At 42.2% G+C, this 27,278-nt stretch overlaps 1 protein-coding gene across 1 annotated transcript; it reads right to left on the bottom strand.

Annotated features, from left to right (window-relative positions):
• Positions 1-4,329: 4,329 nt before the first annotated feature.
• Positions 4,330-25,342, bottom strand: sv2a (synaptic vesicle glycoprotein 2A). Its single transcript, XM_076106791.1, has 12 exons — positions 24,733-25,342; positions 16,058-16,238; positions 13,861-14,012; positions 13,244-13,377; positions 12,648-12,737; positions 11,991-12,098; positions 10,800-10,888; positions 9,637-9,801; positions 9,046-9,179; positions 5,985-6,191; positions 5,126-5,285; positions 4,330-4,513 (listed from the first exon to the last, which is right to left on the bottom strand). Exons 1-12 carry the CDS (start codon positions 25,340-25,342, stop codon positions 4,330-4,332), a joined length of 2,214 nt encoding a protein of 737 aa, XP_075962906.1.
• Positions 25,343-27,278: the final 1,936 nt, after the last annotated feature.

Below are 27,278 nucleotides of genomic sequence, written 5' to 3'. Positions count from 1 at the left end.
AGCTATTAGCATTAGCCCTGCAAGCTTACCTGTTGGTTAAGGTGATGTGCACATGCATCGTTTGTTTCAGTAGTATTGTTTAGTTTGAAATATTACTATAATCTGAGACGAAGAAAAGCAAGAGAAGAGTGTGTAAAGCAGGCGTCTTCATTTATTATTATCTATTATTGCACTTATTTATTGCACCCCGCCATCATATATTGACGGTAGAGCGACCGCAGGAATCAGATGAAAGGATTGATTCTGCAAAGTTTCAAATTTGTACATATTTTTGATCTCTAATTATAATAAAATTTACAGCAGAATTGTATTCGTCCATCTTAAACATCCTTTGCAACAACATGTCTAAATCACCATTAGTGGAGTCTCTTTTACAGAAGTTGCATATTATATCAAATGGAGATGAGGTGTCTGCAGTCAAGGTGTGATTTATTGTTAAATACACCTGTATCCAACAGCTGTTTAGTCAAATTCTGGCCACGAAAACAACAATAATAAAGACAAAGGCACATCCTGCAGTCCCGTAGCAGCATCGTTGGCAGCGGCAGGATGTTAAGAAATTGTATCATCTGTAAATGTCAAACAATATTTATCGTCACAGGACATAAAGAAACAACAAAGATTGACTTTTCTTTCTTTTTTGTTTATTTCATGGTTCTTTGTTATCCATTGTGATTCCAAAGGGGTCAGTTGCACAGCGTAGTGCAAACCCAATCAAAAATCAACAATGAGAAAATATAAGAAAAAATCTCACACACCTTTTAACAGAACTGATGTTGTCACATTTAGGCTAACTATGATTCATAACCGGTATTTAACATTGATGTATTTACTTATATTTCATTCTCATTTACAAAATACACAAAATCAAAGACAACATACAGCATTGTTCATTTACACTTCTTTTTATACCTTTTTGTTATATTCATGGTTCCATAAACAGTTTCTATACTCACAAACAATCAACTACAGTTTCTACAGCACAGTACAATGACAAAGGTGATAAATTCTTTGTTACATTTAATTCATGGCAATGCGATCTTATTGACAAAAGCCTCAAGACTTCGGGCTGTTTTAGAGAGTACACACGGATGTTCGCTGTTAGAGTCCTGTGTCATTATTAAGCCAACACACAGCATTTTAGTTGACAAGGCCAGCTTATAGTAATGTCCTCCAATTCCCAATAGCTTCAAAGAAGAGAATAAAAGACAAATACCCAAACACTTATTGCTTTGTTAAACTTTTTGCACTCACGATTGACCGTTGCTCAGGCAACAAGTTAATTATACAAAAAAACCCTGTAACATAAGCTAAGATATGTATCTACGAGAGACGATTTGAACTTGGACGGAGCCTGAACCGAGTCACTGAGACAGGTTAGCGCTTTAACAGCATTCTATGTTGAACAAGTACAACAGTTATCTTGACATCGTCGTTCTTAAATTTCATGGGTGATACAGGACGACATACAGAGAATAGGACCGCTGACGCGCAGCTTTTAGTACAGTTAATGTGCATTTATATACTACTATTGTGCTCTTGAGAGGGAATCTGGGCAAATTTTGTTTCCTGACTTGTTGGTCATTTTGGCTTCTGAAGCCATAATTTATTGCAGCTTCAAAACAGGAGAAAACACCTGGACTCTTGTGAGAAGTCTGCATCACCATAATAAGTCCAGTAGTTGGCTGAAGACCTACAAACACTGACTGCAATCTATTTCCCAGGGGGGGTAAAAAGGTTTGAAGATCGTATTAGTTACATTATAAGTACTTCTATTTACATATATTCATATATATAACAGAAAATTGATGGTGTAATGTATAAACTCAGGCCATACAAAATATTTGGCAATAATTAATGAGAGGTGGTACTCATGGCACACTCAAAGATAATGGGTCGGATGTAGAATTTGGAGTTGGATCAGTGTGAGGCGGAGGGAGCGATATTCAAAGGGGCGTGTCTTCAAAGCTCGAAGCGCCTATATATGTTCACAACTGCACTCGTGTTCACAATCTTGTCACTTGGTAGGTTTTGGTCTTTGTGCTCTTGCTAAACGCCCACCTTGTTCTCCATGAAATCAGTAGCAAGGCTGCATCCGATTGCGTCTTGAAGAACTCAAGGCCTTCACAATTGTGCATGTACGACGGTGTACATTTAGTGCAATGGGTTGTCTATTTATTCAACTGTCTTGAGTCTACGTATGGCTGCTATCCTACAAAATGGCAGTTTGGGCAAAAACGTTTTTGTTAATCTGACATGTTCATGATTTTTTTTCTTTTTTCTTTCAGCAAGCAATTGTGAACACATCACCCTTGCTTTTCTGGATCAGCGGGGAATGTGGCGATAATATTCGCCAACACTCTGTGCTGTTACCAGTGTGGGATACATGACAATCAGCCCTACGGTGGATCTCGTCTTATATCTAGCTAAATGTGTATAATAAAGCACAAGTAAACACAAGTCTCAAATGCACTCAAAATCCAGACCCTCATTAGCAGAATAATCCTTTCCCACTGCCAATTAATCCTCACTGTTCAACATGGTATGTGCCCCAAGGACATCCCAAATTAGGAGAATTTAAAATAAAACAACTCCACTTTGGGTGCAGTATTTTCCAACAATTTTTGTGTTGACTCTACTGATGCTAAAATATAACTTATCCGCCTGTCTTCATCCAAGAGCAAAAAAAAACAAACAGTTTAAGTCCTGTATGTTTAGTTATCAATAAAATACATCTACCCCACAAACGTTCACAAATCAGAATGGTGCTTGCCAAATATGAAATGGTAAAAGACATTAAAAAATTAATTAAAATCCCAATATTGCACGGAGGTTCAATATTGCACTAAGAAGCACGCTCACATTAATGGAAACATTCAGTTCACACAAACGATTAGGTTATAGTTTATCTGTCATCTCTCGCACGCCTGCACTGAAGCCTTTAAAACTAAAAGAGTAGCCTTTTTGTCTCTTGTGGTTACCTGTTTTTCCTCCACATGTGTGTATGATTTAAGGTAATAAAGGGACATTTTCATCTTGAGATCATCCTGTAGTATGTGCTCTAAGGGACAGTTTGGGTTCATCAACTTTCATGGTGTCCCTGCTATACCAACAGCAGAATAAAAGCACTGTGTTGTCTTTTGTGTGCCGGAAAAGTCAAAGATATTATGGGGACTTGAGCCAGACTAATGGATGAACGAACTTGTCCCTTACGCTGTTTCCATGTTGTACTCAGTTTTCACAAATTTACATACATACATACTTTGTAACATGCATAACACCCTCCAAAACATATATCGTTAGAGACAAACATACTGTAAGCCTGGGAGGAGAGGTACTAAAAAGGCATTTCTTACAAAGGGATATACAGTATGATTGAAAAATGGTGATTGAGTATGAGAATCTTAACATTTTCATCAGGTCAAGAAAATGTTAGGGGCATTCACACCGGCAAATGGTTGTGCTTTTAAATGTAACAAACTGCTTAATCTTTGCGAGGAAATGGTGATCATGACAGCACACAATTTCCACTTGGCATGGGGAACGTCTCCATTAACTGGTTTGAATGATCGCACTGCTGTTTGGAGGTGATCGGAAACAACGCTTTAAAGGGAGATGGGGCTCGATTGATCTCCTCGTCGCACTCTTAACAATAGCAAAAGCAAACCTGGAATGTTCTATAATCTATAAAATGGCAGTTAGTCTGAACACCAACACAAGACCTCAGGAGATAAAGAATGAGGACAGGTCTTTGCCAAGAGAGTTGTCTCTTGGTTTTACCCTGCAAAATTAAAAATGCTTCAAATCAAGGCATAAAATGTCGCATTTTTGATTTTTGACTCTATGTCCAACAATGGCAAAGTACTCAAGACTTGATGGTGAGTTGAATTTGCTCAGAAGAATGGAGGTGACTACAGAGAACTCTGCAACAATGGCTAGTGGTCATTTCTATGAGTCTATTTGCATGGCTCATTATCAAGAACCCCCATCCCCTGACCTCCAACCCCAGGTTTATGTACTTATATTAGGGGACCGCATCTAAATTTACTATTATATTCCAGGGGGCTGAAATGTCATGCTCTCACTGAACATGTTAATATCACTTTTTACTCTTTTACTTTTGTCTCAGCTCAACCTTTAATCAGGCCTATCTAATAATCACCAATTCCAAATATTTACAGCAGATCTGCGTCGCTCTTCTGCGTTTTCTCTATCGTTATGAGAGAGGGGGTTAGAGGGAAGGATTTGGAGGGCTCTTTAGCTGTTCGTTCACAGTGTGGTGAAAACTCCTCTGCCTGCCCCCCCCTCCGGAAAGTTGTTGACGTCACACTATTTCAGCACCTGACCCCGCGTCTCTGGTAGTTTGAGGGCAAGAAAGCTGCCCGCCGCCAGCGCCCCCGAGGCAAACATGATGGGCACAGCCTTGGTGATACCAACGAAGGAGGTAAAGATGCTTATGCCTAAAACAGCCGCTAATTTACAGAGGGCGTTGAGGAAGCCAAACGCCGTGGTTCTGAGAAAAGAGAAGGGGCAGGTGAAGAGTAAAGAGTCAGGTTAGTCAGGTTATTGTCTGTTGTTTGATAATGTATCAAGAAGGAATAAAAAAACAACCAAAGTGGACTTATAGAGCAATAGAAAATTCATCTTTCACTTTGTATCCCAAATACAGACATTTTCTTTCTGATATTAACAGTTAAGGTGAGTCTGCGTTTACGGCTAATTCATAGTAACGGCTGCAAGCACTCTATATATCCAGAAGATGGAGCTACATCTTCTAAAATGAGAACTGAAAAGTTCAAGAGGGGCAACACAAAGGAATCATGTTCTTGGTTTGCTAAAATGCTTGAATTATGTTCCACAAATACTCATATCTTATATGCGGTTGCATTGAGGTTGCACCGCATTAGGGGCGCATCCTACTTAAGCCATTAGGTGGCAACAAGATAACTGGGTGCTTTAGATCACATGCACCACCAATGATTTCACCCCACAATGTCATCCATCCCTGTAAGCCAACCAGTCACTGTCGGGCAACTCCTATGACATCATCTGACACGTCATTCAGAACCACTGACCGTGTCTTCACGGTGTCAAGGCGGTTTCAGGGCATGCCTAACATGCTTACCTCTTGTCAGAGGGGTAGAGCTCGACGGTAAGCACATCCAGGGCGTTCCAGGAAGCGATGCTGATTCCCCCGAACAGGCAGAGCAGAGCAATCATGGCTGACTCGCTGTTGCCAAAGGAGAGGAAGAAACAGCTGATGCAAGAGATCACACTGGAGCCCGCTGGAGGTGGACAAAGGGAGAAAGAGAAATGTGGAGGGAAAGAGTGACGTATGAAGAAAGGAAGGAAATCCTGCATATAGCAACTGAAAATGAGCATTAGCCTATTGCAGTAAATGAGAAACGTCCCTTGACGGTTCGAAAATTAGAGGATGGTGTTTCCGACTATCTTTCAACAGTCATCAACTGATGCATAAACTTAAAGGAATACAAAACGACCATTTGTATATCAAGAACTCACCCCCGTGTTACCGCAAATTCTTGAAGAAAACTTAGATTTTCTCGCATGCCTCCACGGTTAATCAAGAATCAAAAATCGGAGAAAAGTCCTGATGAATTAAAGTTATTGGGGGCCACATTTAACAACAGCATATCTATATCAAAGCATCAGTTTACAAACTCTCACACAACTCGTGCAGTATAATCCAAGTCTCATTTATCCAGTCACATGCTCACTATTTATTGCCAAAACTTTAGTACGGTCGCCTTTTACTTCAGTGCATCAAGACTTTTCTACGTTTTATGATTCTTTGTTCAACATGGAGGAATGCGAGAAAAGGTTTTCTTAAAAAATTCAAGGTAACACAGGGTGGGTAATTGATACACATATGGTCATTTAGTGGGTGAAGTATTCCTTCAACTCTCATTCTACTTTTCTTTCAATACACATGGTGCCTGGTAGTGTGGCCCTGCGCACATTACCTAGCATCCTCAGCCGTCCAATCTTGTCCATGAGCAACGCGGAGACAATGTTGCCGGGCAACACGGCCAAGGTGCCCAGGAAACTGACGAAGTAGACCATGTAGGCGTTGTTCTCGTCACTGACGTCACTGAGCAGGCAGCCTTCTTTGTTGTGCAGGAAGGTGCTGTTGATGAGCTTGCAGTTGACCAACCTGTACTTGAAGAGATCTGGGGAGAACAGCGGGGGGGAGGGGTGGGGGTGTGTAGAGGATGGCGAGACGGGAGACAGAAAGCGAGCAGAAATGAAGGGGTTGATTAGTGAACTTGTTGACAGGATGGGGAAAAGGATGCCCATCATAACATTTGTAGCTTTAATCCATCCCAACATCTGCAGGAAGTAAAGTTAGATCATTTAGTGAGCCCCACGATATGGAAAAATGCCCCAGCATTTGCTCCGATTGCGATCATATGAACTATCACACTTTTATCAATAGTCAGGATTTTTGAACAATTTGAAGAAAAAAAAACGCAAACATTGTTTTTTATTGATTTTATTATTTTACTTTATTATTTTTATTGCATGCCTGATAAGCCAAGAAGCTGCGCTGCTGTTTTAAACTGCCTCTGCAACATTTTCTTCAACTTAATAACTCAAAATCAGAAATCATATAGTACCCGTTTCGATTTTTTTTATGTCATCAAGTTTGAAAAGGTCTATAGTAAATAAAATTGTATCTTTCAGTTGGCAGATAAGTAATTATTTGGACTAATAGGACGCATCTACAAATATTGCAGTCGAGATCAATGTGAATGCCATCTTCTAAGTTACTGACATCTGGCAGAAGTAACACTATAAGTTAATACATTGTGAAGAATAGCCCTTTAAGCCTGCAGCTAATTACATATAGACATTATGTCACCTGTACAGTCCAACTGCATTTTGCATTTTGTTCCCATCATGTAGCACTGTGACAATAAAGGTGCACTATGGCAACTATCAAACAGCCTTAAGTTCTGAACACCGAGCCCCAAAGAACAGATTAAGCATTAATAAGCAAACACGTTTCTAATTCCCATTCTAATGAGCAACTCCTGGCCGGCACTGATAGCAGCAGTGAGTGATTGCTTGACACGTGTTAAGACCGTAAACACCTAACAAAGCCCAGCGGAAGGTCTGGCTGGAATAGCGATTGTATGCCAGCGTCTGCGTGTGTGTGGATGCAGCTGCTGAATCTACAGGGGACAGTGGCCCATTTTCTAAAATGTACAAAGGCACAACTCTCATCCACTTTCTACATCTGACACCTTGCGTTGTCATTTCGGTGGAGAAAAATCAATGGTGTAGTCGGAGAAGAGAGACAGGCTCCGCAATTTTAAAGCTGAAATAATGGAGGTTTGAGCCTGGGTTGCTAGGAGACGTTTTGCGGCCCTGCGATGCTGCATTTGGTGTAGTGCCAGTCATCCAGCGCAGAGAGAGGAAGAGGAGAGTAATTGAGCCATTTTGACAAACAGTTGGAGCTAATTTTGCTTTTCTTTTACACATCAGGAGAAGGAAAGTAGGAAAATACTGAGTCTACTAAAACAGAATATTATAAAGATACAAAAAGACGTCCAGAGCTATTCTATTGCTAATAGATTTGACAGGTTTTAATAGAATCATGATACTGGACGACACTTGATAAGATTGCATTTGTAGACAGCAAACACCAAAGAGTGAAACTGTGCCAATAGCTCTGCTTATAAGGACATCTTTCAAAATACTATAAATAGCACAGAGAGGATAATGACACAGAGAGAAGAGAAAGACAAAATCACACTCACGGTGTACGATAGTTTATTAGCAGTGGTCTAATGCCGGTTCAATGCACAGCTCACACCACATTTAGATTTTCAAAATGGAATGTATTCACTAATTTTGTATCAAACTGATGTTTGAAGTTGTGGGAAAAAAAAGGTAAAATCTTTTCCTGAAAAAACTGTGATGACAGGATTCCCAAATACATGAGCTCTCCCTGCAGGAGCCTGAGGGGCCGAGACAGGAGGGCCAGTCTTCTGTCTTCCTCTGCTCGCTTGCTTACACTTGGTTTCTTTCTCTGCACAGCACCACATCCACACAGCACATCTTGTGGATTGAAGACAATCCTGATGTTTTGCTTTTTTATGTGTTACATTATGTTTTGTGTTCAAATCTGTGTGTGTTTTACCTGGCGGAAAGACAAGATTTCCCTTGACGACAATTAAGTTAAAATAGAAAGTTGATGTCATGCATTCATTCAGAAATTGGCGTCAAATTTTTGCAATAAAAATTAAAATGTTGGTTGCAACCTGCCCTACGGGCTGTGTTGTAACAATGACTATGTTTACATGCACACTTATTTCCACTATTATTCCGAATATGACAATATTCTGAATTTGATATGGGTCATGTAAACAGCATTTTCTGTTTGGATATTCCGAATGAGGCCTTATTGCGAATGGAGCATTTTCCGACTAAGACATGTGGGATATGCCGATAGTATCCGGGTTTCAGGAGCATTCTTTGGACATGTATACAGCGCATTTTGAATATGCGTCTCAATGGGTTTTATGTGACGTTTGCGACACACAACCTCTTGCCTGCTTACGGTCAACTGTGTTTGTCGTACACAAACCAACTAGCTATCAGTTTGCAGCGATGCATGCCCAAAAGAAAAGCCAACAACTTTTTAAAACCTTATGAAAGACTTGGACATCAACAGGTTTTTGGATATGCACAAGTATTGCAACGCCAACCTTTTCGAGAAGTTGGTTGAAGGACTGAGAGAGGGAGGCTGTGGAGGAAGTCCACCACTGGTTACGTTAATTAGAGAATGAACAGCTGTATTTCAACTGGAATATTAGTAGAATATTAGAATATAGCTTAGTAGGAATATTGTCTTTTTCGGAATAAGGGCAGAATATTTTGTACATGTAAACATAGTCAATGTTGATTATAATTTCTTTGTTGGTGTTCACTGATGTATGGCAATAGTTACGCCATATTAGTGTGTGTGTGTGTGTGTGTGTGTGTGTGTGTGAGTGTGTGCGTGCGTGCGTATCCTACCTGTGTTGTAGAAGAGGGTGGCGATGAAGGTGCAGTTCTTGAAGAAGGTGTTGCTGGAGGTGATGTCTTCAAAGTAACACTCCTCAAACAGCGAGTCCTCAAACACCATGGATCTCAGTTTCAGGTTCATAAACCTGCGAGCGAACACACGCAGGGATTGTGGGATCAATAAATGGAGACAATGAATAGATGGAGCGTGGCGTTGAGGGAGACGAAAGGAAGATGCAAAGAGATTGAGGGGTTCCGTTTGAATTTGAACAACTGAAATCTAATGCAGAGTTCAGGTCGAAAAGGCAAGGTCCGAGGAAACATCATAGTCCGGCTTGTTAAACATGAACAAGTCCGCAGAACCTTCATCCAATCAAAACAATACTTAAAACAAGACATTTTGCTGAAGCCGCATTCATATTGGTTTGTTTTTATCCACCACAAAGTATTTACACTTTGTGAATAAATTCATCCACCAGGTATTGGATTTATCAAATATAAAAATCAACCTTGGAATAAAAGGCAACTGACCATCATGTAATTCAAACTGAGTCTGCCCTCATTCGACAGGCCAACGCTCACGAGAGGATGCGGCTGACTCACTTGTCGTTGAAGTACTCTCCCTGCCGGTGGACCTGGTTTTCCAGGGTGAAGTTAAAGGTGACGTGTTCGACTTTCTCCTTGGCAAAAAACTTGGTGCGCGAGGCGTACTCCTGCTTCTGCAGGTACTTGATCATGTCGGGGAACCACACCGTCAGACCGTAGTAGCTGGACGAGGAGAGAGACGGAGAAAGTGAGAGTGCTGCTGTCACAAAGGAGACAAACCTACTGTTAACACGCCTGCTGAGAAAAGATCGAAGAGGCACATGAGCAGTGTTGCTGTGTTCATGAATATTGCAGGGACATAGATATACTGTATGTGTGACACTGTGCCTGTGCACTATGGCTTACTGCTAGTCTTATATATGTTGACATCCTGGGATTTCCAAGATGATTGTAAATATAAAAAAGTCAGGGAAATCCAATAATGTTGTGTTTTCCCTTCAGAAAACTGAAATTGTTTTCTAGGGTACTGAACTAAGTACATTTACTCATGTACTGTATTTAAAGGAATAGGTCAACAATTTGGGATATATACTTATTTGCTCCCTGGCAGAGTTAGATGAGCAGATCAACACTGCTCCCATACAAGTCCATTAAATATGAAGCTACACACAGCAGCCGGTTAGCTTAGCTTAGCACACAGACTGCAAACAGGGGGTATAAAATATCACTCACGGGGAGCATTTTTCTGTATGACAATAATTTATTCCTTTAATATATTTTGACGATAATACTTCTATACTTTTACATAATGTTAAATTTTAAATATAATGGAGTATTTTTACATTGTGAGATTCCTGCTTTTACTCAAGTACAGGATCTAAAAACTTCTTCCCCCACTGCAAGTTTCAAAAGCTTCTATTTGAATCTTTTGTGCTTTTGCTTCTCTTCTGTTTACTTATGTTATTCTGACCTACCAAGACAGACACTCTTGTGTATCAGCTGTATTGACACCTGGTCATGTCATTTAGGCTTGAGATAATGTTGGACAAATGCGCGCTTCCTCTGCATTCAGATCGCCCATAGCTGTATGACAGCAAGCTGTTTGGCCAACAGACAACAACACAATACTGCCGAGTACGACTCTAGCCACTAGCTGGTAAATGTCTCAATAAGTCCCAGAAATACCTGCAGAAGAGCACCGTTCTTTAACCTCATCTTACCTGAAGGACATAGAGAACCACACGGCCATCATCATGTAGGTGGTGCGGCGGTACTCGGGGGAGAAAACAGCCTGGAAATTATGCCACACCTGAAGGAACACAGACACACACACATGGAGACAAGGGGGAAAGACAGATAATAAACATATTGTACAATCAGATAAAAAATACATATACACGGGACGTCTCTGAAAACTAGTTTCTTTCCATCGGCTGCAGGAAGTAAACACCATGTCCCAGAATCCCTTTCCACGCTTCGAGTAAACAAATTCTGACTGATATATATTTTTGTTTTTTTGAATGCGCTTATAAATTACATTTTATTTAACACTGCTTAAAATAATAACGCTGATTCCCTTCATCATAATACCGGTTCTTGATGGTGCACCGTGATGACACACCCTGTTTTAAAGGAATAGTTCAACATTTTGGGGAATATGCTCATTCACTCTCTTGCGAAGACTTAGATGAGAAGATTGACACCACTCTCCTAAAGCTAGAGCCAGGAGACAGTTAGCCTAGTTTGGCATAAACATTGAAAGCAGGGGGAAACAGCCCGGCTCTCTCCAAAGCACACTAACGCGAGACAATGTTGTATCATATTTTTTAATATGTACAGAAACATAAAAATAAAAAGGTATTGTTTTTGGTCTCCACTCTTGTCTTGGTCTCATGGTGATATCAAGACTGCAGGAAGTCACTTCAACGGGTCGCTGGTCACCAAGAAATACTCCCCGTAAAACCACAACTTTTCATTTGTACCATCCTGCTTGTTTACAGATAAAACAATCAGGATACCTGTTCACAGGGGAGCTTTACGGGTAGAGGTATTTTTTGGTACAGCCAGACTAGCTGTGTCCCCAATGATTCTAGATTTTAGGCTAAGACAGGCTTATTGCTTCCTGGCTTAGTTACCATATTAATATTTATTTAAGATACAAGAATGGTATCGATCTTCTCATCTAATTCATCAGAAGTATTTATTCCTTTAAGATGGGACATATTCTGGATTCCTGGTTATTTTTACATCAGAAAGAAGAAATAAGCTGCTGAATTATTTCCAATGAAAGCATTCAAGCTTTGTGGAAGGCTATGGCCACGGCTGCTGCGGGCACGGAGGCATAAAAATGTCTTCGAAGATTACCAAATATTCCTAAATAAAAAGCAGTAAAATAAAAAATAAACTGTCACCTGATGGAAAAGTGTAGTGAGCTTGATCCTCCATTTCTGATGCCAGGCGGCACCGTCTCCCAAGTTCACCAGGTCATCCATCGGCTTCACTGTTTTGATGGTGGTCACCTGGAAGCAACAGCACAATCATTCAATATTTGGATTTCATTAATGCGTTTAGCGATTGTTAAATGTGTTCTTCTAGATGGCACAAACTCAACACATGCTTTTCTTTATACCCTGCATGCCATAGACACACAACACTATTTCATGCTCCGTAGAATTAATGTTCTTTCCGTACCATTACACAACCTTTGAGACAATGAAAAGGCTCCACGTAATATAAGAGGCACCTGATCTGCCTGCCTCACCATCAACACTGATATATATCAAACATGACTGGTTATGGTAATAATAATGGAGTAGGAAGAGGTTATAAAGTATTTTTGTCACCATATTCCATTATGTATTAATATGTACTGTGTGGCTTGAAGCCTTAAGAGATTACAGTAGAAAATCTGTTTTAACGTAATTAATATGCAAATTTATGCAGCACAGAGCTTAAAACCTGCTGCACTGCATTAGCCTGCAGACAGACAGACACACACACTGTGTGAAGACATTTTCTCCTGCATACAGACAAAAGTGGAAAGCATATAATTCTTGAGTGTGACTTACAGAGAAGACCCTCTCTGGGTAACCCTTGGCCCTCATGTTGGTGTCGTGGACCTGCTTCAGAATCATCCACGCCTCGTCATGTTTCCCATTCTGGAGGAGAGAAACAAAAGCTAATTTACATTCAGTGCTCATGTTGTACTGAAGTACTAAAACCACAGGGAGGGTGAAAGCTCCCAAACCTAAAGTCACACTCAATATTTGAATATCTTTTTACAGTTTGCTGTGGTTTGTAAAAACTTAGTTTGTTCTGCTTAGTATGGCGAAAGACGTGTGTGTATGTGTGTATGTGTGTGTATATATATATATATATATATATATATATATAAGGAATACAACACTTCAACAACACTTAAAGTATCTTACAGCACCGCGCTGTTCAGCCTGCTTCAGTATGTATATATGCACATATTTATTTACTTATTCAAATTATTCCGGAAAAGTGTGTAAGCAGCACTTTGTCTCCAGCACGGCATCTTTCACTTTGCAAGTGCAAGAATGCTTTCTGTTTAAGGCCGTTTATGCATTCAGTATGTCAACATTTATTTAAATGATATATATATATTTCCACTGAACGTGGGGAGCACTGACGGGCTGACCTCCAGGTAGAAGCGAGGGCTCTCGGGCATGGTGGTGAGGGCAGAGATGGCCGCCACAGAGGGTAAGGCACACACCATCACAAAGACGCGCCAGCTGTGGAATTGGTAGGCCGAGCCCATCTGGAAACTCCAGCCTGAATGGCGAGAGAGAGAGAGAGAGAGAGAGAGAGAGAGAGAGAGAGAGAGTGAGCGGGGGAGGGGAGGTCTACAAGCAGCTGCAAGACTTGAATTGTGTGCACGAGAAGCTTCCTCCATTGATACTGTACTGCTCTGGCTGTAGCATTGCAGTGATTTGCCATAAGTGCTCCATTTGGTTGGCTACGTTGCTCTTCTTTCAAACACTATTTTACTACTAGAGAAATATCAGTATGGTTGAAAAAGATTGAGGAATGTCAAAATCCTGGGCTTGACACAAAAATAAAGTTATTACATCCATTTTCCATTTCCTGTATTTACTTCCCACCACTGTCAAATGGAAACAAACATGGCATCTCATCTCTGCAGAAAAGAGTTAAAATGACTGTTTCGCTAAGTGACACATTAACTAACAGGCGTTCAGCGCACATATTGCCTTGGAAAATAATTTCCTGACCGAGTGATCTGTTTGTTTTTCATACCGTAGTGTGGGATGATGGCCCAGGCCATGGCGGAGGCGTAGATACCACCGATCATCCAGAACATGCAGAGCCAGCTCAGATGCTCTCCTCGCTTCTCCTGGGCCAGGAACTCAGAGTAATAGGAAAACACAATGGGGATGGAGCCGCCGATGCTGTGGAGTAAAGAGGGAGGTGGGAATTAAAAAAGGGAAAGACAATTAAAGGAAGAGCATGAGAAGGGATCCACATGGAGGAGAAGCAAAATGGTGGGAGGGATAAGAGAGAGAAGCAACAACAGAGGGAGGACAAAAGTAAGATGACAATGGTCATTTAAAAAGGTGGCAAATAGGAAAATAAAATAAATGAGGTAATGTTGTGAAGAAAGAAAAGAGTTGAAAGAAAAACAATACAACAAAGGGAGGGAGTGGATAGTGGAGAGAAAAACAATTAATTGAAATAGAGGGTTCTACGAAAAAACTGCAGGAGATGTGAGAGACAATAGAGCAGCTTTGAGGATGAAGATTAAAAGTATTAAAAAAAACACACACACCGATGATGGCCTAGCTGACTGCAATCAATAGCACCATATTTATGGCCTCTGTACATGTTCCATCACAACATTATACAATCCGATGGGAACAAATGCGACTCAGAGCTCTGCAGTCAAACAGGGGCAGAGGTTGTTAGTACCGTGACTTCATTTGGAAAAAGTCCAAAGTTCACCACACTGCAAATGGCAGGAATATCCATAATGAATAGGTCACTGTGCACATTTCACCAGAATAACAGACACTTACAGTTTCACGGTCTGCAGATTCTTTTTAACTGGAAGGCAGGGTGGGAAGAGAAGTCATAGCTTTTTTTTTCTTCAGCTAAACTATTTCAATCAAATATTATTAAAAGAAGAAGCCCAATTGCACGCAGTTGGAAAATCTAAAAAAGAAAAACTTGGTTTTTAATCGTCTGATTCCACTGTTGTTGTTCTTAAAGCCATTGTCTGATGAATTTGAATGTCTGACTTCGATGCCCCCTAGTGGTCATATCAACAAGAGTCTACAGCCACGCTAGCTGGCACACAGCAGTGCTTTAAGCTCAAAGCTAACGTCAGCAAGCTAACATGTTCACACCGACATTGCTAACAAGCTGATACTAGACAGACGATGTTTACCATGTGTACCATACAGGCAAATGTAGTGCATTAGTATGGTTACATACATCAACACAAACTACAGCAAACTACAATTGACAGGTCAATTTGGCGCAAAGTTTGTGGTCGACATAAAGAAATTCCATATTATTCAAAATATACAAAACTATAAACTTCATGGTGCCAGAGAGGAGCAGAAGTCAAGAGGATCAACAAAGGCACTAAGATTCATTCTCTTAGGGGGAAAAATGTCTGTACAAAATGTCATGGAAATACATCCAATATTAGTTTAGACATTTCAGTCTGATCCAAATTGGTGGACCAGCTGATATTGCCATCCCTCAATCAACACCACACACAGTAAACTAAATAGTACATGTGAAAAGTGCAGTGTATTCTAGGTTCCCTTTTTTGGTGATGTGTTTTCAGTTCTTCTATAAATAACAGACAAAACCGAAACAACATGATGCCGTAAAGAAATATTTATTAGGGAGCTAAAACAAAAAAATATGCTAATATTTACTGAATCTAAAACATCTTAAACCTGGTGACGGTCATGCTTTAAAGTCAGACCCTGCAAAACAAAGCAAGCGCCTCAATGTCGCTCCCATTTGGTTAAAGCCACCATCTTTCAACAACAGCAGCAGAAATAGCCCGAAGAGACCCGATGCAAGGAAGCCACAAATTATTAATTTCAGATAAGGAGTGTTCCAGTAGCTTCGTTTATATTCCTTTACAGCCAACTTCTATCCGGCTCATTGTGTGGAGGCTGTTGACTTCAGTGAAGCAAATTACTTCCTTAAGTAAAACAGTTTAAAGGAAATGGGAACAACGAAAAGCACATTCCAACACTTAATTGCAAAAATAGCTCCTAAAATGCAGAAAAACCTCAGACCTCCAAGTATCTGAGGGAGGTTTTCCTTCAACAGCAATATGAGCTCAGTGTTTGTATCTGTTCCTTGAAATGTGGCACTGCTCTGCCCGTCAAGTCGACTGATGTACCACAGCGGTCGTGACCGTCTCACTCCCAGCTCTGGCTGCTGTGACTGTGTGACTCATCGGCCTTCTTACCCCACACCAGAGGCCAGGCGGCAGAAGAGGAAGGAGACGTAGCCCTGGACGAAGGACGAGAAGAAGGCAAACACGCTGTTGATGGAGAGGGAGATGAGGAGGGTCTGCCGTCGGCCAATCCGATCGGCCAGGCCGCCCCACACGAAGGCCCCGACCATCATCCCCAGGTACACGATCAGACCTGGAGGGAGGAGGAGGGAAACAAAGCAGCGGAAGAGAGAGGGAAGAGTTGGTGGATAAGAAAGAGGAGAGAGCAATGGCAGGGCAGCGTGATGGGAAGAGATAACGAGGAAGTAAAGAGACAAAGGGCATGATAATGAGTTATTATTCATCAGTAAACTCATTGATATTACTTCCAGTCCTCACTTCCACTCTCATTAGATTTCCAATGTCGAGTAAATTAGCTCATTTGGCTCCATTGGACTGCTGAAGTATTTTTCATTAAGCACAAATCAGAGAGAAGTACACCATAATCATCTCAACTATATACTACCACAGCATAGGTGGTGGGTGTCAAGATCATAATAATCATAATAATGACACTTTTTGTATAGCACTTTTCAAAACTAAAAATAATTGTCAGTTAAGTATGGAGCGAGAGTCCAGAGGCTGTAAGCTCAAGTAAGCATGAATCTAAAAAAGAGTGCACCCTGCGCTCACCAACATGTAGCTCCAACAACTTGTTGTTTGGCCTTGTTGTTTGTGTACAGATTGAACAAATATGAGATAAAGTGGTCAGGACATTGGACCGTAACAAATCAGGTTAGCGGTACCTCATAAAGCATGGACGCCTGGCCAATCATGGCGTTTGAGTGCTACACAGGTCTTGGCAAGAAAAGCAGTGGCATTCGTAATCACGCAAGAGGCATTGGGTCAATCGATCTCCTCATCTAACTCTAGGCAAAACAATGAAGAAGCATATATCCCAAAATGTCAACCTATTCCTTTAACATATCAATTAAAAGTAACAGAAGAGCAGTAATCAGAGATGCCTCCTAACTACTTCTGTTTTTTTGCACCAAAACATCTTTTTTTCCTCCAGTATCATCTCATTTGACACATACAGACTGAATATCAAGTAGAAAGTCGTTCTCTCTCGCGTCAGGAAGTCACCGCCAGATAGCAGAAACAAACGGTAACGTTGTCAACCCAGTCTTGTGATTTGAGATGCTAACATGACTCACATCCCATGTGCTTATCCAAGCCAGCCTCTTTCTCTCTGCCTGTCTCTCTAGCTGACTGAGACATGATGCTCAATCACACACAAGTTGCTCCCTAGCAATCGCTGCCTTATTGACATCCTGTCAACAGTCTCCACGCTCCCTGAGCCTGCAGTGACACAGTTACGGGTGGTGCGGCCGGTGTCTCGTCTTGACATCTGCATTTAAATGTCACTCTCAGTTTTCTGGATGTAAAAAAAGCTTGGATTAAATGTTATATGTTTCTTTTATTAAATGGGCAAATTAAACCCAGTGTGTCCAGCATGCATCTCCCGCAGCTTTGTCAAATACTTCATTCTGATTGGATAATCAACACAGTCCACAGTTTCACTGCTCATCATACTGTACCAAAGTCAAGGCCACAAGTCGATTCTGTGGATTTAAAATCAGTTTGACGATCATTGTCCTGGGCCAATAAGACAACAGCACCTCATCACTGCGGGCAAACAATCTCAACTCAATGTACACTTGTTCCAGGGCTTTCAACTGCAATTGATTCGAGATTGTTTTCTCAACTGTTGTTTTAAAAAGCCTAAAATCATTAACTGTTGAACTGAACTTTGAACATGGATGAGAAGTCCTACAAGTGTTGACAAATGTGACGCTATCGCAAGACAAGAGCACCAATCTTGGTCGATTCTGCAAAACCATGGATTATCTTCAGTTACAAAGTCTTTAACGTCAGATACCAATGTTCTTTTTTACATTTTTTAATTTTATTCTCGCCATCTACATCTATATCTGCGAGACATTGAGTTGTTTAATTAAATGCCCCAAAAAGATATATGTTTACACTGAAGTGACGAAGCCCTCTAGGTTTTCTTGACCAAGATCTTTCCCTTACCTTAACAGCCGTGTGCCGTTAGTGTTTTGACCTGCCAAGGGACTACGGATTTGAAGCTATTGCAGTGTATCAAGAGGTGACATTTATGTTTTAAACTGTACAAGTCACTTTTAAATAAAATAAAATAAGTTGTGTGGTGGTTAAAGTGATCGTCATTTGACTTTATGGTAGTTTTAACGTTAAGAATTGCACTAAACTATCATCACTTTCCTACACTGCACTTTTAAGTGGCCACTTGTGTTGTTTTGACTGTTAAGACAGTGCACAGCAATATGTTTCATTCTGCATTGTCACAGCCTGTTTGTAACGACCAGCTTGCCTTTTGCTTAAAAGCACCAACATTCAAGGAGACAAGCCGCGACAATGAGGGCACAAGATGCTTCTTTACCACTAAATGGTGTGAATGAACCCGACGGATAAGCCATCATGGGGTCGTTTATTTAAGAGAGAAAACAAAAGAGGACGCCTACATGGGCTTTAAGCTGATCAGTTGGCTCAGCTAAGATCATCCATCACGCAGTCTAACAAGCTAACTGCTGGGATGATGAAATCGAACACATAATTAAAATATTGAGGCGGGAAAAGCAGAGTTTAGCACTGAGGATGGATGTTCTTGCCGTGGTACAATATGAAGAGGGCTTTCCCTTTTACTTTGGATGAAAAGACCTTTGAATGCATTGACAGCAGTGTGTGTTTGTGACTCATTCTCTCGTTCCCTCTGGCTCTCCTCTGTCTGTCTGTCTGTTTCTGTGTCAACACTGCGTGCTGAATCGGGGAAGAAGGTGACTTTCATTCCCTTGTTTGATTGATTTCAGGGGATTCTTTGTGTGCAAAGCAGGTGTGTAGTCCCACATCTGCGTGTGTTTACTCCTGCGAGTCTGTGTCAATACTCCCATGTACTGTAAGTGTGTACTACTACTTTGTCTGTGTCTGCACGCGTTTCACCCTGGCAGGCTGACGGTGATGACGACTGGGCTCAATAGCCGTCGTCGCAATGCAGCAGCATTTGGTGACGATCAGGCAGACAGAAAAACAGCCATGGTGACCAGGATGGGCCTTAAAGTGCATCTTCTAAAGTCTGAGGTCTGGGAATCTGCTGGGATGACCGGTCACCCTTTTCACTCACTGCAACAGGATCACTATCTCCCCCCCCCCCCCCCCCATCTCCCTCTGTCGTCACAAACAGCCGGCTCAGGTCTCTCCATCTGCGTGGCTTGTTAGCAGCTGCATCTGGCTCAAGGATAAAACATGTCCCAATTTATCTCATTTAATTTATGAGGGGCAAAATAATTGATTGGGAGTTGTAGCAGAGAACAGCATACAGCTTCGGGTGTATGCTTGTTGGTAATTGTTTATGACTGGATTCTGGTGTTTGGAGAAGATAGCCAGAGAAGAGCCATACACACCCCTCTTTATGACCTTGTTCTCATGGGTGCGATGAGGAGGAGTTATCTAGCAGACCCTCTGCAGCCTCTGATGTGTGGAGTCCCGACACCAGTTCTAATAAAGTATTAAAGTACCGTCTTGTAAGACAACAGAAATTGTCCAGAGACTGTTCTTTATTCATCAGGAGATGATGAAGCAAAAGCGTGCGGTTATCAATATACAAAGGCAAAGCAGTTTGTGACTTTACAGTTTTTACATCTTACACAGATGTCCTACACAGGAACATAATGGGCTCTCTTGAGACTTGTACCGAATGATCACCACAAAAAAGGTACAAAGCAGTTTCTGTAGTCTTAGAAACTAACTTGTACGTGGCAGTAGGTGATGAACCCACAAAGAATTATCACCCAACTCTGCAGTTTCCCTTTAACTCTGTGGGCTTCATCGGCTTTCAGCCCATTGTTTTAGTTCACTCTCTACAGCCATTAAAACTGTACTGCTCAGCACCAAACAGCAGACAGAAAAGTTAGTAACTAGCCAGTGAACATGGTGGAGCATTAAGCAGGTAAAGAGGCAGATATTTGCCTTTGAGCGCTAAAAGGAGAGTGATTATTGAACTTACTTTTGACTCCAAATTAACACCGATGTTGTCCCCTAACTGCTGGATGTTTAAGTAAGCAACCGTCACTAACATCTGAGCAACAGTACAACCTTTTGTACTCCAGAGTACTAAGCTGCTGTATTTTGAGTGTACAGTGTACATCTGGCATTTGCATTTGTTATCAGTGTTGTGAAAAGCGGCAAGGACATTCAAAGCCCATAATGAGGTTTGAGGGTGACATGTTTATTCTGCCGACAATGAGGATTTTTGCACTTTAAAAACATCCAGCAGCAGTGATGCTGTCAACCACTGATTCATGTTGTATTTATTTGACTCCTTAGATTGTGCATTTTGTTCAGTTAATTATGTTTCCTGTTGGTAGATGTTTGTTAAGCCCCCGAGGCATTCGTTGCAGTATTTGCTTCACATTGAAGGGGTTGGCGATGTGCATCTCACACACAAATATCTCAGTCTAGTCCATTCTTTAATAATTCATATGTTGTGGTATTCGAAAGAGAAAGAGAGAGAGAGAGAGAGAGTTGAGCAGGTTGGGGAGTGAAAGGACGAGAGAGAGGAGAAGCAGGAGTCTTCAGTCAGCTGAGCACCTCATCACTCTGGGGAGGAAGCGGGGGGAGGGGAGGATGGAGAGAGAGAGAGAGTGTGAAAAAAAAGAAAGGAGGAGGAGGACGTTGGCCAGTCTGCCCTGTGACAGAGCTCCCAAAGGCTGCTGGGCAGTGTGTGTGTGTGTGTGTGTGTGTGTGTGTGTGTGTGTGTGTGTGTGTGTGTGTGTGTGTGTGTGTGCATGAACATGGAAAGAGAAAGTGTGTGCCAGTGCAGGGTTGTGTGTCTGTGTTCATGAGCGAGGGAGGGAGAGGGCAGGGGGGCACTATTAATAGCCAGTTTTCCCTTTCTGCCAGAGCGCACAGGGCTTTTTGAATGAGCCGGGAGGCCGAGGCTGGTCAGCACCAGAGGAGAACACACGCCCTCATCAGTTGACTTGGCCAGTCAGCCATCACACTCCTCACTGCTAACCGCTGAAAGCAGCGGCTGCCTCGCCCTGTGACAGTGAGGGCTGCACTACGATGTGATGTGAATGCAGGTTTTACAACACACCTTCAAATCACCTGCATACGTACATAGAGCTCTATTTAGCACATGGTCAGAAATGACACCCTCAATTCACCTTCAACGGTAGTGCAACACTCACTTTACTGTTTGTCCTCATTTTAGAGAACAAAGCTCTTGTTCTACATGCAGTGTAGATCTAGGTTTGTATTCTATTAACAGGCTTTATTATTGTCGGTTACTCTGGATAAGTGTATCTGTGAGTCGTCAGTTGTTTTTCCCTCTCTTCCAACAGAGAGGGAAAAAAATGAATCCAGCTGTCAACTGATGGCTTGCATATTTCTTTTCAGATGTTAGCTGAATGCTAATATCAAAGATTAATTAATTTCTGACAATCATTTCCATCAAAATCAAATTTGACCAAACGTTTACATTTTCCTCTGCTAGCGTCTGCCAGCTGCTAATAAATCAAACTGACACAAGTAGTCCTCCTCTCCCATCTTCTCTTCATCACATCTGTCATCCTTCATTGATCTCAGCTCTTTATTCTATGTTCATTAAAATGCCAAGGAGACATTATGATACACAAATATTTCTGTGCAATAGCTTTGTCAAAGAAACAAGCTAATAGTGCATGCAGGCGCAATGCAGAGCAAATATTACAGCTGCAATCTCCAGCAGAATATCAAACAGGAGGACTGTATACAGATATTTTTTCCTTTGTCAACAAAATAGTCACAACAGGCAGAGCACACCGAAGGCTCAACAGTGTGAAATAATCTCGACATTAAAGTACTTTTTCCAGCGCTTTTCTAGAAACCTCCTTCCAGAGCTGCTGCATGGAACAAACCACACTTTCTTTTTTCCATTATGGCAAAACAACAACGCTGCAGATGCAACCTCTGCAGCTTCACAACAAGGACAAATCAATGACAACCACTCTGCGCTTCTCTGCTGCCTGGGAAAGTGTCTCCTCCAGCTCATTGTGGAAAAAAACTGCTGCACCACGCAGGCATCACTGCTGTCATTTCAAAGCCTCTCTCTGCTTGTTCTGCTTTTTATTTCCTTCCTTTCTGCGATGGTGGAAACATGCAATGAATATGAGATCTGTGATACATACTTACAGCACATCTAAGAAAGTCAAAAAGGCCATGAGAGGAAATTACTTTATGTGGATGAAGGTTTTTATTTGTCGAACTTGCCTCTGAATCCTTCTCTCTGCTGTGAGGGAGTTAATATTCTGCAGGCTATTAACCCTCACACACGTGCAGCCGCTATCTGTCCCACACCGCACACACAATACAGTACAGACGCACACATACAATACATGATTCCACCACAGTGCGTCTGGTTAAAGTGACTGGCACTATGACGGCAAAGGGAAGCTCTATATGGACCTCGTGCGGAAGAAGAAGAGGGTGAGGATGGGGGGTTGGGGAAGAGGACACTAGGAATCATGGGATGCAGAGAGGCATGAGCAAAGGAGGCTCTGTAGAATGAGTCAGGCGTGTTGCGTAACAGGGAGAGGGGAGGGAATCAGGGGGCCGGTCGTGTCTCCCTACTGGCTCCCTACTGGCATGACACGAAACCAGCAGAGAGAGGGGAGGGAGAGAGATAGAAGGGAGGGAGGGAGAGAAGCTGGAAGTAACCGAGTATAAATGTTTCCATCTTATAGGAATAGGTAATTCTGTTACTCTGCTACATTACAGAGGGAAATATTTTACTACTTTTTATAAAAACTGTTTTATAAAAAAACAATTTTTTTGCTTTCTTTGCTTCATTTATTCCTTCCTGAATGGTCTTTTACTGCTTTATTTTGTCACCATTGTAATGGACAAACACACTCACTCACATTACAAAGATGGCCCACATGCACACACAGTCAAAATTGTTATGGATGTACGAGCAGACACACACACACAGGCTGGTCACCGAACATGTCGGCACTGCAATCCATACCTTGTGCCGTGCATGGACCACCGGGAAAAATCACACATCCCAGTAACCAATTAAAGGCATGGATGCCTGCCAAATGTTTGTGTGTTTACGTAAAACTCTACTTCACTTAAAACAGATAGAACACTGCACAGTACGTATTACAATTATAGGAGTATAGCCATTGTAACTCTCTCCACTGATACAGTGCAGCAGCTCACTGACCAGCTTGTACTTGAGCTGAAAACAAGCACACTGTACTTGATCAGCAAAAGAAAATCCAAACTTGTGACCTTTTGAAAAAAGAAAGCAATCAGACTGAATCGATCTGTCAGAGGATGACGATAGTTAGGGTTGCATGAGGGCCACCGTTAGCACAAATGCGCTTTCATGATGTTCCATTATCCAACAGCACGGACGCTCAATACACAGGGGGACAATGTTCAGTCACGTGTCAGCAGCACAGCTGTACAGTCAAAACCCCGTGAGAGCACTGGAAATGATGTCATCAGATCTCATCAAAACTAAATAACGTAAATGCACATTTGAGACCACGTCGACTGCAATGCTTTTTTAAAGTTGGATGATGTGGATTCAGCAGCCTCTGAATGAGACGATCAAAGTGAATGTATTTGCAGATGATGTTGTTAGTTTGTATTAGCCTGCTGCTATGTTTAGCATGTCAGGACATTTACTGAATTTTCCCCGAATCCTTTCTTCTTTCAACAACGCACCAAAGAATGGGTGTGAGCTTTGCATGCTGTGAAAATGTCGCATTAATGTCCAACAAATCTGGACAAGAATATTTCACTGATGTCAATCTATATTTCATCCACTGAAATAAAACTAAATCTCTCTCTGGGTGTCTCTATGGGGAAGATGTTTCTCTTTGTATCTCCTGACACGCTTGTTAAATACATATTTTATAAGTTATTTATGTTATCTGAACAATGCGTTTGAATTTGTAATCTCTGAGAGACCTCTGGCCCTTGTTCATGGTGTCCTTGCTGGGCAGCCAATGACAGATGGCGAGGCAGGGTGTGGACTCTGATTGGACATTGGCCCTGAGGATAGGAAAACGACCACGACGAGGTCTGTGTTTCTGTATGCTGTGAAGTGGGCAAAGTGAAAGACATGCCGCACAAACTATGAGGAGGCAAACAGGAGGAAGACAAATAGAGTACATTGGCATTTAAAACAATTTTAATAAAAAATGCCCACAATCACCTTCACAACCTGAGATACACATAATACACACTGAAGCAGAGAACGGAGAGGCTGAAGGGTTCGATTAGAATTCTACGGCTGTTCAGAGTCTGCACGGGCAGTTGAATCTTAAATAGCTGTAGTTCCTCTGCCAACTATGGCTGTAGAAAAGCAATTACTGGGGGATAAACTGCAAAGGTAACTGCTAAAATAAGGCAGAGATGAAATGTGAAGTGGTGGCATAAACTCCCAAAGGAGGCACTGAGTCGAAAACAAACAGAGAAAGGGCACAGAAGACAGCAGATGAGTTGGAAACAGTTGCTGAGTGGACAGAAACACGAGACTATGTTGGTACTGCTATGCCTACCATCTTAAAGTTTTTCATTCAAATAAGAAGCAAAATATGTGGAAATCTTACCCAGCATGCCCTTGTTGGGCTCAGATAGACACATGTCCTTCTCTGCGCTGGGCAGCACGAAGCCGACCACAAAGATCTCCACGCCATCCGCCATCAACGCCAGCCCCAGGACAAAGTAGAGCGTCCACTGGAACTTCCCGTGGCCGCACTCCTGCAGGATGGTCTCGTACTGCTGGGCCAGCTCCTCCTGGTCTTTCCTCCTCTCGGCCTCGTAGGCCGACAGATCCCTGAACTGCGGCGCCTGGGCGTCCGTCACCCCATCCATGCCGCCGGCCTTGCCCGAGTCAGCCCTCGGGATCCCCTGGTACTCCCCTTCATAGATCTCGTCGTCCTCGTCGTGTCCTTCAGTGGAGTCGCTGTGACCTTCGTCGTCATTGGCCCGGCTGTCATTGCGATAATACCCGCCGTCGTTGCCTGGCACGCCGGCGTAGTCTTCATCATCATCTTCCTCCTCAAAGCGTTTGTAGGAGCGCTTGGTGTACTCGTCGACCACTTTGTCCGCGCCGCGCCCCATCTTCTTGCCGACCTGTTTTTTGGCCACTTTGGCGATGTCCTTGGCGCCGCGGACAAAGTCTGAGCGCCCGTCTCTGTAGCGCGCGTCGTCGTCCATCTTGGATGTGGAGGTGGTGGTCAGTTACTGCTAGGAATGGGAGCTATCAGGAGCGGCCCAAGCACATGAGTGTGCACTGGGGGATTTTCTGTTAGCTGATGAATTCAGCACCGCGGACAGCTCCCTGCTCCACTGCACTGCTGCTGTTGGTCTGTGGCCAGCGTGCACTCGGATACCAAATCCTGTGGAAAAGCAAAGAAAAAGGAGTTGCGTCAGCACAATTGATCACACTGGTGCACGTGAGGGAGAGACGTCCATTGTTAGCACAATCTAGATCAGAGCCAATTCATACTGAAGGACCGTTGGCATTCACATCACGTTGACATTTGCAGGACTCATCATCCTGCTTATCTCAGCACTAATGCCAGGAAGAAAAAAAGAAGGACACAACAGCTTTAAGGTGCTGACATCTGAGTCTTGGAGCTCGTTGACCTATAATGACTGAACAGCAGTCATTTCATGGCTCTCTCCTCAGCTCGGCTCAATTCACAGTGTGGCATTTACGTTGTGGCACACGGCAGAGCGTTCATAAGATGGATCCATGCTGTGACACAGACATCTGTGATTACCAAGCAGGGCTGCAGTGCGGCGCTGTATAGGACATGCACATAGAAGGTACTACTACTGTTAAGGTCAGATTGAAGCTCCCACTGAGGACACTCGTGATTACAATCTGTGAACTCTGACTTAAAACCACACATCTATTACTAGAGAGTCAGAACATAATGTCTACATCTCAACACCTTTAAATGTATCTTCCTTCCCTTTGCTCGTCCATCCTTTGTCGTCATCCTCCTGCTCACACACACACATACACACACACACACACACACACGCACACAAACACAAACACACACACACACACACACACACACACACACACAAACACACAAACACACACACAAACACACACACACACTTTTAGCGCTACTTTTAATTTCCTGTCTCCATTATCTTAGTACGCATCAAGTTGAGAAGAGAAAAGAAAACAGAGCAAAAAAAGAGCTATTGTAAATCTATCAGCAGGCCACCCTGCTAGTTTCCATGACACTTATGTCACTGTGGTGCTGCCCTTGTTTGTCTCACTGGCGGGGACATGCTGCGCCAAAGAAAAGGCTGCAAGCACTGGGCAAAACAAACGCAATAGGGGAAAACATCAGCAGCATATGGGTTTCAGTAAGCACTTGACATGCTATATATTGTTTAAAATGTAGCTTTGATACAAACATTTGTCTGCGAAAAACAGACAAATGTTGATTTTGACAAAGAATGCAAAGACAACCTGGTCGGTCACAGCGACACAATCTAGTGACAAATCAAATACAGACCCAATTCTCATGAGGAAGAAGTGGCAGAGTGAAACTCCGATCACCCTCCAGCCTCTTACACTGAAAAACACCAGCCCAGATGTGTTCATCAACAACAGCAGTAACAAACTTTTTTTTATATTCAACAAATAAATCACTGATGCTGCAGTTTAAGCAGACTGTTTTATCTGTGTGGCAGACTTGTGAGTGATGCATGGCGCACAGAGGATCCAGAACATCCAAAAACTTTGGCACCTGCTTGCGAGCCGTGTGCACAGCTGTTGTGTTCAATGATGCTCGTTGACATGTACACCAATATGAAGCTAGATATGAAACATTGAATATTGAGGGGAGAAGATTAGCTTTTGGATGCATTTGATGAATGGTGTTTTACACATTCTTTCTATATTTTACTTTAAGGAATATGTTTTCAAACATTGTTGTACTAATAATGATTAAATGTTGTATTAATATTGCATTACATTTTCATTTAAATTCACACACTGTTGCCAACTTCCTGGAAATCACAGCTTTGGCTAAGCTATCAATGTTAAGGACATATTTTGGCCAGTGAATACCCAGCTGCACACCCTGGTCTCCTGAAGCTAAGATAGGAAATTGTTTACAGT

Source organism: Anarhichas minor, unplaced genomic scaffold (genome assembly GCF_050575085.1).
Source record: "Anarhichas minor isolate MPS153535 unplaced genomic scaffold, ASM5057508v1 ptg000035l, whole genome shotgun sequence".
Lineage (NCBI taxonomy): Eukaryota > Metazoa > Chordata > Actinopteri > Perciformes > Anarhichadidae > Anarhichas > Anarhichas minor.
Note: the sequence above shows the minus strand (reverse complement) of the source record. Positions and strands in the feature narration are given on the sequence as shown.

What these genes read in the sequence shown, in the direction of transcription:
- sv2a (XM_076106791.1), bottom strand. Translation starts at nt 25,342, where the DNA reads ATGGACGACGACGCGCGCTACAGAGACGGGCGCTCAGACTTTGTCCGC. An exon ending in GCCCTCGCTTCTACCTGGAG is followed by an intron (nt 12,738 to 13,243) that starts GTCAGCCCGTCA and finishes TCTCTCCTCCAG; the next exon opens with AATGGGAAACATGACGAGGC. An exon ending in GGAGAGTACTTCAACGACAA is followed by an intron (nt 9,180 to 9,636) that starts GTGAGTCAGCCG and finishes GTTCGCTCGCAG; the next exon opens with GTTTATGAACCTGAAACTGA.